This window comes from Lagenorhynchus albirostris, chromosome 12 (assembly GCF_949774975.1).
Source record: "Lagenorhynchus albirostris chromosome 12, mLagAlb1.1, whole genome shotgun sequence".
Classification (NCBI taxonomy): domain Eukaryota; kingdom Metazoa; phylum Chordata; class Mammalia; order Artiodactyla; family Delphinidae; genus Lagenorhynchus; species Lagenorhynchus albirostris.
The window spans coordinates 42,861,423-42,876,578 of NC_083106.1; the positions used below are offsets into that span (position 1 = coordinate 42,861,423).

General features: G+C 34.2%; 1 protein-coding gene across 1 annotated transcript in view; it reads right to left on the minus strand.

Annotated features, from left to right (window-relative positions):
• Positions 1-15,156, minus strand: part of RFX6 (regulatory factor X6) — a 56,477-nt gene that overhangs the window by 22,710 nt on the left and 18,611 nt on the right. The window contains exon 6 of the mRNA XM_060168417.1: positions 15,057-15,084. Coding sequence (XP_060024400.1) covers positions 15,057-15,084 — 28 coding nt within the window. The remainder of the gene's footprint in view (positions 1-15,056; positions 15,085-15,156) is intronic.

The following is a 15,156-nucleotide window of genomic DNA, read 5'->3' on the forward strand; positions in this document are numbered from 1 at the left end:
TCTCTCTCTTTCTCTCTCCCCTCCTCCATGCTAGAAACAGAGGAAAACTCTTTAATCATTCAATAAATATTTATCAAAAACCCACAGCAAGTATCATCCTCAATGGTAAAATACTATAAAAATTCTCTTAAAAAACACGAATAAGATAAAGTTCCCTACTGTCCTATCTTTTATTCAACATTGTATGAGTTATAGCCTGAGCAGTAAGACCAGAGAAAGTGATGAAAGATTAAATATTGAAAAGGAAGAAACAAAACTAGCATTATTTGCAACTGAGTTGGTTAATTACATTGAAAACTAAAGCAAACTGCACAAAAATTGTTACAGTTAACAAGAGAGATTTTCAGCAACGTTGCTGAATACAAAATCAATGAAAAAGTCAACTGAATTTCTAAAATCAAGAAACAAATATTAAGAACATACAATGAAAAGATACTGTATAAAATAATAACAAATATTAAAATAAAGTTGAAATATCAGTAAAGGGATAGAAAATCTAAAAAGAAATTCTAGAGCTGAAAAGTACAATAACTTAAATTAAAAATTTATCAGAAGGATTCAAAGGTATATTTGAGTAGGCAGAAGAAAGAATCAGAGAATTTGAAAAAAGGATAATGGAAATTATTGAATCTGAGAAACAGAAAGAAAAAAATGTAAGAAAAGTAAACCGAATCTAAGGGACCCATGGGAGATTAACAAGCAGACCAACATACACATTGTGGGAATCCCAGAGGAAAAGGAGGGGGAGCAGAGAGATTATTTGAAAAAATAATGGCTCAAAACATCCCAAGTTTGATGAAAAACATGAATATAAACATCCAAGAAGCTTAATAAGGTCCAGTTAGGATGAACTCAAAAAGATGTACAGCAAGACACATTATAATCAAATTTTCAAAAGACAAAGAGAGAATCTTGAAAGAAGCAAAAGAAGTAACTCATCACCTACAAGGGCTACTCAATAAGATTATCAGTGGATTTCTCAGCAGAAACTTTGAATTCCAGAATGACATATTCCAACTGCTACGAGAAATAAATTGTCAACCAAAAATCCTATACTTGACAAAACTGTTTTTCAGAAGTGAAGGAGGAATCAAGGCATTTGCAGATAAATAAAAGCTGAGTGAGTTTGTTACTACTAGACTTGTTCTACAGGAAATGCTGAAGGGAGTCCTATGGGTTAAAATGAAAGGACACTAGACAGTAGCTTGAAGTCGTACAAAAAAATAAAGATCTCAGTAAAGGAAAATACATGGGCAATTATAAAACTAGTATTATTGTAACAACAGTTGTAAGTCTACTTTCTGTTTTCTACATAATTTAAGAGACATTTTTTAAAAACAATTATTAGTAAAAGCTAATATTATTGTAACTTTGGTTTGTAACTCCACATTTTGTTTTCTACAAAATTTAAGACTAATGCATTATTTTAAAAAACTATTATTGTATATTTTTGGACACACAATTTGTAAAGATCTAATTTTGTGACATCAGTAACTGAAAGAGAGACAGAGCTGTAAAGGAGCAGAGTCTTGTATATTATTGAAGTTAAGCTGGTATAAATTCAAATTACAGTGTTATAATTTAGGATGTTAAATGTAATCCCCATGGTAACCAATAAGAAAATAGTTATATAAGGTACAGCAAAGCAAATGAGAAGGGAATTAAAATGGCTCACTACAAAAAATCAACTAAACAAAAAAGAACAGTAATGCAGGAAATGAGGAGTAAAACTGCTCTAAGGCATATAGAAAACAAATAGCAAAATGACAGAAGGAAGTCACTCCCTATCAGTAACCACTTTAAATGTAAATGGATTAAATTCTCCAATCAATCAAAAAAAAAGTCATTGGCAGATAGATTTAAAAAAAAAATTATCCAGTTTTGTGCTGTTTACAAGAGACTCACTTTAGATCCAAAGACACAAATAGGTTGAAAGTGAAACATTGGCAAAAGATATTCCATGCAAATGAAACCAAAAGAAAACGGGGTGGTGAGGGGCTACTCTAATATCATATAAAATAGACTTTAAGTCCCAAAATATTATAGAAGATAAAGAAGGACATTATATACTAACAAAAGTTTCAATAAATCAAGAAGATATAATAATTATAAATATTTACACACCTATTACAGACCATCAAAATATATGAAGGAAAAAAATGACAGTATTAAAGGGAGAAATAGTTCTACAATAACAGTTGGAGATGTTGATACCCCACCCTCAGGCACAGAACAACAAGACTGAAGATAAGTAAGGAAATAGAGGACTTGAGCAGCACAATAAACCAACTAGATCTATAGACATAAGCAGAACACTCTACTGAACAACAGAATACACATTTTTCACAAGTGAACATATAACATCTTCCAGGAGACACCATGTATATTGGCCATAAATTAAATTTCAATAAATTTTAAAAGATAGAGATCATACAAAGTATCTTCTCTGATCACAGTGGATGACAGAAGGAAAACTGGAAAAATTAACAAATTTGACAAAATTAAACATACTCTTAAACAACCAATAGATCAAAGGAAAAATCATAAAGGCAATTAAAAAATATTTAGAGATGAATGAAAATGGAAACATGACACAAGAAAACTTACAGGATGCAGCAAAAGTAGTACTAAGGGAAAAAATAAGAAAGATGTCAAATCAACAACCTACATTTACAACTTAAGTAATTTGAAAAAGAACACACTAAACCCAAATGGGTAGAGAGAAGGAAATAATAAAATTTGAGCAGAGATAGATGAAATAGTAGAAAAACAATAAAGAAAATCAATGAAACCAAAAGTTTGTTCTTCAAAGAGATTGAAATTGACAAACCCATAGGCAGACTGACTTTTAAAAAGAAGAGAGAAGACTCAAATGACTAAGACAAAAAATAAAAGATAACCGTGTCTACTGAAATAAAAGGATTTTAAAAGAGTACTATGAAGAATTGTACATCAACAAATTGGATAACTTAGATGAAGTCGATAAATTCATAGATACACAAATCCTACCAAGACTGAATCACAAAGAAACAGAATATCTGAATCAGTCTACAACTAGTAAGGAAATTGAATCAGTAGTCAAAAATCTCCTGAAAAAAGAATGGATCTGGACCTGATGGCCTCACTGGTGAATTGTACCAAACATATAAAGAAGAAATAACACCAATATTTCTTACAGTTTTCCAAAAAATTGAAGAGGAAGGAACACTTCTTAATTCATTCTATGAGGGCAGCATTACCATGATACCAAAGTCAGACAAAGACACTTCAAGAAAAGGAAACTACAGACCAAAATATCTTATGAACATTGACACAAAAATCCTCAGCAAAATACTAGCAAACCGAATTCAGCAGGATATTAAAAGGATTATACAACATGACCAAGTGAGATTTACTCCTGTAATGTAGAGATGGTTCAGAACACAAAAATCAATCAATGTAATACACCACATCAACAGAATGAAGAAAAATTAAACACATGATTATCTCAATTGATGCATTTGACAAAGTTTGACACCCTTAAAAAAAAAGAGTTTGACACCCTTTCATAATAAAAACACTCAACAAACTAAGAATAGAAGGAAACTACCTCAACATATTAAAAAGTCATATTAAAAACCCACAGCAAACATCCTACTCAATGGTGGAAGATTGAAAGCATTTCCTTTAAGACAAGGATAAGGCACAGCTGCTCATTTTCATCAATTCTATTCAACTAGAAGTTCTAGGTAAGAAAAAAACAAACATCCAAATTGGAAAGGAAGAAGTAAAATGATCTCTGTTTGTAGATGATATGATCTTGTATGTAGGAAACTTTAAAGATTACACACACACACACACACACACACACAAACTGTGAGAACTGATCAATGAATTCAGCAAAGTAGCAGGATACAAAGTCAACACACAAAAATCAGTTGCATTTCTATAATATAACAATGAACAATCTTAAAAAGAAAGTAAGAAAACAATTCCATTTACAATAGCATCAAAAATAGATAAAAATTAACTTAACCAAGGAGGTGAAAGACTTGTACAATGAAAACTACAAAACATTGCTCAAAGAAATTAAAGAAAACATAAATGAAAAGACATCCTGTGTTCACAAATGGAAAAACTTATTGTTAAGATGCCAATACTACCCAAAGCAATCTATATAGATTCAATGCAAAATCCCAATGATGTTTTTTGCACAAATAGAAAAATCTATCCTAAAATTAATATGGAATCTCAAGATACACCAAGGAGTAAAAACAATCTTGAAAAAGAACAAAGTTGGAGGATTCACACTTCCTGATTTCAAAACTTACTATTGACACAAAGCTACAGCAATCAAAACTGTGGTGTTGACACAAAGACAGGCATATAGATCAATAGACTCAGATAGAGAGCTCAGAAATAAACCCTTGCAAAAAATGCTCGAAAGATTTTGACAAGGATGCCAAGAATATTCAATGGGCAAAGCACAGTCTTTTCAACAAATGGTGCTGGTAAAACTCAACATCCATGTATAAAAGAATAAAGACAGAGCTTTACCTAATACCACATACAAAAATTAACTCAAAATAGATCAACGACCCAGATATAAGACTTAATATGTGAAACTCAGAAACAAACAGGGCAAAATCTTCACAACATTGGACTTGGCAAAGATTTCCTGGATATGATACCAAAAGCACAGGCAATAAAAACAAAATGAGACAAATTGGACTTCATAAAAATTACAAATGTTTGTGCGTCAAAGGACACTATCAACAGAGTAAAAAGGCAATTCATGAAATGAGAAAAAAATTCACAAACTGAATATCTCAAAAGGGATTAATATTCAGAATATATAGAGAACTTGTAAAACTTAACAAAAAACCAACCAACCTGATTCAAAAATGAACAAAGGACTTGAATAGACATTTGTCCAAAGAAGATATCCCAGTAGTCAATAAGCACATGAAAGATGTTCAACATTACCAATCATGAGGGAAAATCAAATCAAAATCAAAATGAGATACCACTTCATCCCCATTAGGATGGCTAGTATTAAAAAAAAAACAAAAAACCAAAACCAGAACATAACAAGTATTAGCAAGTAGGTAGAGAAACTGGAACCCTTGTACACTGTTGGTGGGAATGTAAAATGGTATAGTGCTGTGTAAAACAGTATGATGGTTCCTCAAAAAATAAAAAATATAATTACTATATGATGCAGTAATTCCTCTTCTGGGTGTATCTCCCAAAGAATTGAAAGCAGGGTCTCAAAGAAATATTTGTACACCCATGTTCATAGCGGCATTATTCACAACAGCTAAACCATGGAAGCAATCCAAATATCCACTGAGAGATGAATGGATAATCAAAATGTTGTATATACATACAACGGAATATCATTCAGCCTTAAAAAAGAAGGAAATTCTGAAATATGCTACAGCATGGATGAACCTTGAGGACATTATGCTAAGTGAAATACAAATACTGTATGATTACACATATGTGATGTACCTAGAGTAGTCATAATCATAGAGACAAAAAATAGACTGTTAGTTTCCAAGGGCCAGGGGGAAAGGGAGATGGGGAGTTATTTTTTAATATGTATAGCCTTTCAGTTTTGCAAGAGTAAAAGTTCTGGAGATAGGTGGTGGTGATGGTTGCACAATAATATGAATGTACTTAATACCACTGAACTATATGTGTACTTAAAATGATTAAGATAGTAAATTTTATGTTAATTATATTTTGCCACAATAAAAACAATCAAAAAATCAATTATAGGTGAAATAAAGACTTGTGTTCAAAGAATAAATAGAAAAATATTTTTATGATCTAGATTATGCACAGATTTTTTTAAAAGATATAAAAATGCTAATCATAAGGTTTAAAATGATCTTCATCAAAAGATACTATAGAATGTTGAGCCATGCCACCAACAGAGAGAAGTAATTCACAGCACATAACCTACAGGGTATTAGTATCCAGAATATATAGTATTTGAACCAAAGTTTTAAATAGAAAAATTATGTGATCTGAACAAATGTTTCATAGAATAGAAGTGACCGATAAAAATCCCAAAAGATATTCAAGCTCATAATTTTGATGTAGTTATCAAAAACAATTTTCAAGTGAAAACCACAGATACCATTTTACACCTATTGGACTGGCAAAAACTCAAATGTCATTCAATGCCAAGTGTTCCTGAGAATACGGAGCAAAAGGAATGCTCACACACAGCTGGAGAGACATAAACTGATACAACCATTTTGGAAAACAACTTGATATTAACTAGTAAAGTTAAACATGAGTACGTATATCCTAAGATCCGAAATTCTACTCCTGCACATGTGCACCTGGACAACATTCCGAGTAATAATGTTTTTCAGGCAAACAGGAAAAAATTCTCCCAAACTGGAATGAATAAATGTGCTGTGATATTTTCATACCATGGAATATTAGCAGTACAAAAAAGGTACTAGAACTACACCTATTAACATTGATGAATTACAAAACCTAATGTTGAACGAAACTAGAAAGTCATAGGGAAAAATGAATCCATTTTTAGGTAGGCTAAATAATAAATAATATATTGGTGATAACAAACTGGGCAATAATAAATGATACATAATATTTACTATTTTAATCATTTTAAAATATATAGTTCAGTGGTACTAAGTACATTCATATTGTTGTGTAATCATCACGACAGTGTTTAATATTCATGGTATACATTCATAAGTGATCAACTTTAAGGAAAGACAAAGGAGTAATTAACACCAAATTCTGGAGTGCAGTAATTTCTGGTAGGGAGGGGGAAGTGATGGGGTGAGGGCACACAGAGAACTTATCTCTTTTCAGCTATGAGGTAGGTCGTGAGTTTTCATCCTATGCTTATTTTAAAAACTCTGTGTGTGCGTGTGGGTATGCATGTGTTACAAATAATGCATTACCCAATAAAAATGTTAGAGTGCTATGGAAACACACTTAAGGAACAGAGTATATGTCTTTAATTCTTATTTAAAACTCTCATGTTGATAAATTATAGTTTTGTGCAACAGAAACTAGCAACACGTGTGGAATATCAACAGGGGGCAAGAGTGCCTAAAGAAAAAATTCAGAAATTAAATTTGGATATGTTAACAAATGCGTACATGGTATAAATAAAATAATAATATTCTGTCTAGAACATGTAACACAAAAAGAAAGGAGAGATTGATAAGCTGGGAAAAATTAGAATATGATCATTTTAATACCACTAGTAGATTTTCTATTTTAATTACACTAAAAGAGGGGCCAGATCTTAGACCAGCTATGGAGGTCTGGGTTTTGTTTTTTTTTTTTCTCTCAACTGATGACTTCACTACTCTTGGTTGAACTATTAAGAATCTTATTTCCAAAAGAAAACAAGAAGGAACCTACAGAAAAGAAACATGATTAGAAGACAAGAGGGTCTGATTTATGAGGAAAGATTAAAGGATTTAAGCTGCACAGTTTGGCTAAGTGATGACTAAAAGAGAGCATGATAACAGTCTACAAATATTTGAAAAGCATATACCAAGGAGGGAGGATTTGCTGTTTATCTTGGTACAAAGTTGTTAAACTGGCCATGAATGGTTGATGTTAAGGAGAAGGAAACTCAAGCTATCAGGGAAACTTCCTGGTTGAAATGTATGAAATCAAGGGACTTATTCCCTAGGAAATAATGGCAACTTCATTACTAGAGCTACTTAAAAGATTCACAGGAAAAGAAAGGCTTCCTTTGACCAGGACAAAGTATTAAAACTAGGTTTCATTTGTTTTTTTTTTATTCCTGGGAATTAAAGTATTCTGAGACTTTCTCTAAGACATTTTTGAAATCTGAACCACTACATTTATGAATAAAAAATTTAAAACAATCAAAATTCATACCACTGACTGATAATTACTCTTAATTTCCTCCGCATGTTTTGTTTTGCTTTTGTTGCTGTTGATTTTGTTTGCTTTTATATTATGAACTATTTAAAACTTTTAAAAAGGTATAGGTAAAAAGTAGTAAATACTCATGCACTTACCATCCCAATTAATATATTAGACTTTTTTTTTTTTTTTGCGGTATGCGGGCCTCTCACTGCTGTGGCCTCTCCCGCCACGGAGCCAGGCTCCGGACGCGCAGGCTCAGCGGCCATGGCCCACGGGCCCAGCCGCTCCGCGGCACTTGAGATCTTCCCAAACCGGGGCACGAATCCGTGTCCCCTGCATCGGCAGGCAGACTCTCAACCACTGTGCCACCAGGGAAGCCCCAATATATTAGACATTTGAAATATTAAAGCAGCCTCTGTAGCCCTCCCTAATCTTATTCCCTTCCCTCCCCATAAGGAATAATTAATGTTCAGGATTTGGTTTATATCATTATTATTCAAACCTTTAAAAATTTACCTCATATGTAAATATTCTTAAATAACATATACTATTGCTTTAAAACTGGTACCATGCAGTATGTATCTTTCTACATTCAATGAGCTTTTTTCATACAACTTTAGGTATTTGAGATGAACCTAATTTGATTCTTATAGCTACAATTCACTCATTTCCATAGCAGTATAGTATTTTCCTGTATTGAATATATAAAAATTTATTTTCCCACTATATCATAATAGACTTTCATTTTTTGGTATTCTGAAATTATAAACAGTACTGCAATGAACATCCTCATACATGCCTCCTTGTGCACGGTGTAAAGTTTTCTCTAGGAATGCAGTCATAACGTGTGTGAACTTTCAACTTTTCTAGATATTGCCCCTCCTACCATTCATGAGAGTCCCTCTGTTCCACATTCTTAACAATATTCAAAACACATATTTTGATACTTTTTAATTGCTGTTATTCCAGTAATGGTAAAATAATTACTTTTAGGTTCTAATTTGCATTTCCCTGATTAAAAATTAGATATGTTTATTGGCAGGGATAGTATTCAAAATATTTATTGAATATATGTTATAGAACCTGGTCAGTCAGAATGGGCACCACGAGCACCAACACTATTTATCAATCATTCTTTTTCATCTTGTGTGAATTGCCTGTTCATATACTTGCTACATTTCTATTGGGTTATCTTTTTATTTCTAAGTTGATCACATATTCTAAAATGGTGCCATCTGATAGAAATTTCTGTAATGATGAAAATGTTCTATTTTTTTAAATGTTCTATTATCTGCACTTGTTCAAATACAGTATTTACTAGCCAGCACTTGAAATGTAAATAATGTGCAGAGAAACTCAATATTTTATTTTACGTAATTAACAGCCAAGTGTGGCTAGTGGCTACCATACTGCATAGCATAGTATTTATAGATATTAATCCTCTATCATCCAGTTTTATTTTACACATTTTACATATTTTTGAAGCCATATAAACATATATTTGTTTTTGCATCCTGTTTTTCTTCCTAATTAACATTTCTCCATGTCATTAAAAGAGCCCTTTAATAAATGATATAATATTCAGTCCCATAAAAGTCTTATAAATTATGTAATCTTTTTTTTTTTTGTAAAAAGACTTTATTTCTTTTTATTGCTGAATAATATTTCCTTGTATGGATATACCAGCTTTTGGTGGGGTTTTTTGTTTTTTGTTTAACATCTTTATTGGAGTATAATTGCTTTACAATGGTGTGTTAGTTTCTGCTTTATAACAAAGTGAATCAGTTATACCTATACATATATTCCCATATCTCTTCCCTCTTCCATCTCCCTCCCTCCCACCCTCCCCATCCCACCCCCCTAGGTGGTCACAAAGCACCGAGCTGATCTCCCTGTGCTATGCAGCTGCTTCCCACTAGATATCAGTTTTTATGTAATCATTTTTATTATTAGTCATTTAGATTGAACACAGTTTTTCACTGTAGTCAATAACAATTTTGTCCATAATATTTTTTCTGCATTTTCTATTATTTCTTTATATGTGACCCATACAAAAGTGAAATTAGTGGGAGAAAGAGGATGAACACTTTAAAAGACTTGAACACAGATCTTGCAGTTATTTTCCAGAAAGTTTGTTCTGTCTTCACCAGCAGGGTATGAAAGAACTTATCTCACCATACTTTCACCAGCTTCATAGTAATTTCTTAATATTTGATAATTTTATTATTTAAAATTTTAATTTATTTGGTAGTTCATTTTTCATGCATTTATTGGCCTTTTCTTCCTTATGCGTATTGTCTATTCATATCTCTTTTTTTACTATTTATTGAGGTCTTCATATTTTTTTAAATTGATAGGATTTCTTCATATAGTAAAGATATTATCCCATTGTCATATTTGCATGTGACAATGGAATAATATCTTCCTACTGTCTTTCTTCTGACTTCAGATTTTGTATATGATGCTTTGATTTAAAGGAGTTTTCAATTTCCATTTTGATTTTTTTCCTTTGAAATTTCTTAAATTGTTTTCATGGTAGAAAGTCTTTCCCTGAGGCCCCCGCCCCCCAGAAATGAGGTAGATACATGTTTCCTTCTAATTATTATTTTTGTATTTAATAATTTATATGAACTTGATAAAGGTATGAGGTATAGAAATATTTTTCCAAAAAATATTTTTCTAACATTATGCCCTGAAGAATTTTATTTATTTATTTGGTACTCTATCTTCCTTCATAAAGGACTTACGACAATTCACTGAAAAATATTTCTTCCTTCATTGCTTGTAATGTCTCCTTGATCACACACTAAATTATTACACACACTATGGCCCTTTTTCAGGTAACTAATTTCTGCTGTAGATTTGTTCTACCTACATTTGAGTCAGTATCATAGTGTCATAATATTTTGATATCTGCCAGACAAGTCCCTTTTGACTCTTCTTGTTTATACTTCTCTCAACTATTACTTCCTATATATCCTTCTAGATCAAATTAATTTCCAAAAAAACCTGCCCACTCATAATTTTAATAGAGTATTAAATGTCTAAATCAATTTAAGGAAGAATTGACATATTCATAGTATCTAGCATTCCTATCCAGACATGTGGTACGTCCTTTCATTTAAAATTTTCTTTTATGCCTGTATTTTTTTTTTCAGATAGGTAGTATGCTTCTCCTGTTTTGATTACTCCCAAATATCTTTCATTTCTGCTGGTTTCTGCCATTTACATTTTATAATGTTCTACCTTTCTTGTCTTCCACAGAGACTGTTCCCACCTCTCTCAATAGGGAATCTGTGAGAAAAGTAAGTCCTGTAGAAAAGGATTTTTTTTTTTTTTTTCGCGGTTCGCGGGCCTCTCACTGCTGTGGCCCCTCCCGTCGCGGAGCACAGGCTCCGGACGCGCAGGCCCAGCTGCTCCGCGGCCTGCGGGATCCTCCCAGACCGGAGCACAAACCCGCGTCCCGTGCCCCGGCAGGCGGACTCTCAACCACTGCGCCACCAGGGAAGCCCTAGAAAAGGATTTGAGTGACCATTTTCTCAGTTCTCCCAAGGATGGCACTTAGCTAGTACCATTCCAGATGCATACAAGAGCCCATTCCCTACATACAATGGATGCCTTGGGGCATTAGGGCTACATTCTCTGGGAATCCTGACTGAGAAGACCTGGGACTTTAAGTTCTTCAAACTCCTACTACTCCTTACCAAGATTTCACTCACAGAAAATGACCTAACTGACTGCTGATAACTCAGAGAGAAATCCCAAACCGCCAAACTATCTCAATTTCCTGCCACAAATCCACTTGCATCTGAACTAACCCATTTCTTTTTCCAGTTTTAATGGAGTAAGTGTTCCTTCTCTTCAGGGCCACTTTCTCCACTCGGAAGCTCTTCCCTGCCCACGCCTTCAGTAACCCTGTACTCTCAACTTTCCCCTCTCTTTCATATCTTTGGTCTCTACTCTTTACTGAATCTGTTTTACCAACATTAGAATCATAGTCTAATCTTCCTTCAAAACTAAATGTCAGGCTTCCCTGGTGGCGCAGTGGTTAAGAATCCGCCTGCCAATGCAGGAGACAGGGATTCGAGCCCGGGTACGGGAAGATCCCGCATGCTGCGGGGCAACTAAGCCCGTGAGCCACAACTACTGAGCCTGCGCTCTAGAGCCCACGAGCCACAACTACTGAGCCTGCATGCTGCAACTACTGAAGCCTGCATGCCGCAACAAGAGAAGTCACCGCAATGAGAAGCCCGCGCACCGCAACGAAGAGTAAACCCCGCTCGCCGCAATTAGAGAAAGCCCGCACACAGCAACAAAGACCCAATGCAGCCCAAAATAAATAAATTTATAAAAACAAAAACTAAAAACTAAATGTCAAGCTCTCCTCCAACTATCACCCTTGACTTGACTAAATTTTCTATGTTCAATGCCACTGCCCATTCGTTTCACAAACCAAACCCCGGCTCTCCCCTGATAATGTTCTTGCTGCAGTCATTAATTATCTCCACTTAACTAATTTAATAGATCTTTTCCAGTTCTTATCTTGATGACCTTTTAGCACCATTTGATAGTAGCAACCATTCCCTCCTGTTGGAAGCACTCTTTTCTCTTGGCTTCTGTGCCACTGTATTCTCCTTCCTCTTACCTCTCTGGATTCTCTTCAGTTATCTTGCTGACCCTATTTTTCTTTCCCACTTTTCACAACACTTTTCTCGTAATGTCTTCTCTTCTTATTTATTTATTTTTTCCTAGACATTTTTATTCATTACCCTGACTTCAATCACCATCAAACCAAATCCCTAAATCCTCTTGTCCAGTTGCATATATCCACCTGCTCACTTCAAGTCTACACGGGATGTTTTACAAGCACATCAAATATGGCAAGTTCCAAACTGAACCCCTTATCTTTCTATTCTTTCTACCTGATTCTCTTCCAGTGTTTCCTAGCTAAAAGCAGTCACTTCTCTCCATCCCTAGGGCTATTATCCTCATTCAGGTATTTTCTTATCCAGACTACCAACACATCTCTAACATGATGCTCCTCTTGTTTGCCTGCCCGTATGCCAGTGTTTGATATCTGGCAACGTCAGAGACATTTTTGGTTTTCACAATGAGGGGGAGGGAAGGCTATTGGATTCTAGTGGATAGAAACCAGAGACACTGTGATGTTGCTAAATATCCTACAATGCACAGTACATCTCCCACTACACAGAATTATCTGGCCTAAAATGTCAGTGGTACCAAGGCTGAGAAACCCTAATCTATGCGGTTCCATCTGTCTGGACTCTTCTTCCCTCGGCCCCTACTCCTCCTCCAAACTCCTTCTTATTCTCAGTTCTTTCTTTAAATGTCACTTCCTGCAGGAAGTGTCCTTAACCACTTAAACCAGGTTAACTCTCAAGACACCCTTTATAATTAGTTATGATTATGTGCTCAAGATAGGTTTTTCTGCTACACTGTAAAGGATCAAATCTAACCATTCACTATTTTGCCCCCTCATACCTGTATCACCACATATTTATTGATTAACATTTCAACCATGGGTTAAAAAAATAGAACTTTATTGTGAATTTTTAAGAAAACAAATATATCTCAGCCTCAGTTTCCTGAGCTGTAAATTGGCAATATTATCACCCATTTTCCCTACCTCACCGTTCTTAATGTTCAAATGACCTGAAGGATATGAAGGTTTGCACTGACAGTCTCACACCCTGAGCAAACTGATGGCTGGTCACTCTAAGTACAAAATAGTTTTTTAAAATTTCAACTTTGTTAAACAAATATTTTATCATAATTTTAAAAAAGTATTTAGAGTATTTTTGAGCCTTTAGAAAGCCCTTAACTGTGCTCATTTATATAATCATCACAATAATGATACTCTATTTTTGCTTCCGGTAGCTTTAGAAAAATAGGTTTTATAGCCTAACCAAAATATTTTAGTTTTACTTTATTAACAAAACCTACACCTGAGTTTTGATTGTGCTCTTCTAAGGAGGAAGCAGTAGACTTGAGAGAGATTTTTCTTTTATTCGATAAAGTGAGGCTTGCCATCTGCATGCTGTACCAGCTAATGGACCGCTGGTACCACCAGTCTCTTCAAAGTGGCAGAAAGAACACCTGAGAGAAAATGACTTAAATTCCCTATTGACATAAACTTCAGTCAACTGAAGTGTATTTCTAAGTCAATATTTTTGCACTTTCACAACCGTTTATCTAATAAAGAGCTATTATTTCATTGATAAAAAGAGCAATCTGGAGGATTTTATTATGTAATTAGCCATTAACTGTATTAAAAGCACTGGTGGAAAGAAACTGGTCATTTCAGAGGGTTGGGGGCTTTATATTATTTCTTAATATGCCTGCATCATTTCAGCAAACTAATGGAGTTACAATTTACGTCAGGTCCAAATTTACCACACAACACATTATCATGTGCCCTTAGTTCTGTGGCACCTCCTCTAATGATTAGTGAACTTGAGGATAATGAAGGCCTTATCATGTGCCTAATTAGCCATGCAGGCCCTAATGGTAGTTTAACTCATTTAGATAAAGTCAGTTTGCTGATCTGTTCTTTGGCTGGGAGTAAGAAAGAGGAGGGTAGTCTAGGCAGAAAGTGTGTGCTGTGCACGTGGTGGACCCTTTCTCCTTAGCTCCCACCCCTGCCATCCCCATCTCCACCCCCAGTGCAGAAGAAATCAGTAAACTGACTAATACACACACAGACACACACACACACACACACACACACACACACAGTGAAACAATCAAGCATAACATTTGGGTTTCTTGATAACTATCAAACGTTTTGTCTAGATAGGTATATGCCAAATATTAATTCTTTCCATATCCTCAGCTGTAGGCTTTCTGTTTATATTTAAATAACAATTTCTTGGATCAATAGTGGTCATTTTTTAAATAATCTTTTCAGTATCTGATATTAGGTAAGGGTAATTGAAAAATTACCCCTCCTAGGGTAATTGCAGGTGGTTCAGTAGGTCCATGTAAAGAATCATTAGTTGCCCCAAATCTAACTTAGCTCTGTCTAAAGTCCTCAGCCATTCAAGGGACTCAATAAATAACATTTATTTTTATATTTGCCAATAAGGATGAATAACTCCTATTGTTAAACTTGTAATACATAACAGATGTAAAATAGAAATGAAACTAGTTCTTACCTCATTCTTCAGCTTGCTTCCAGAAAACCTTAAAAATCAGAACATTTTTCATTAGTTAAAAATACATATACAGTTATATCTATCAAGGAAATGCAGAGGA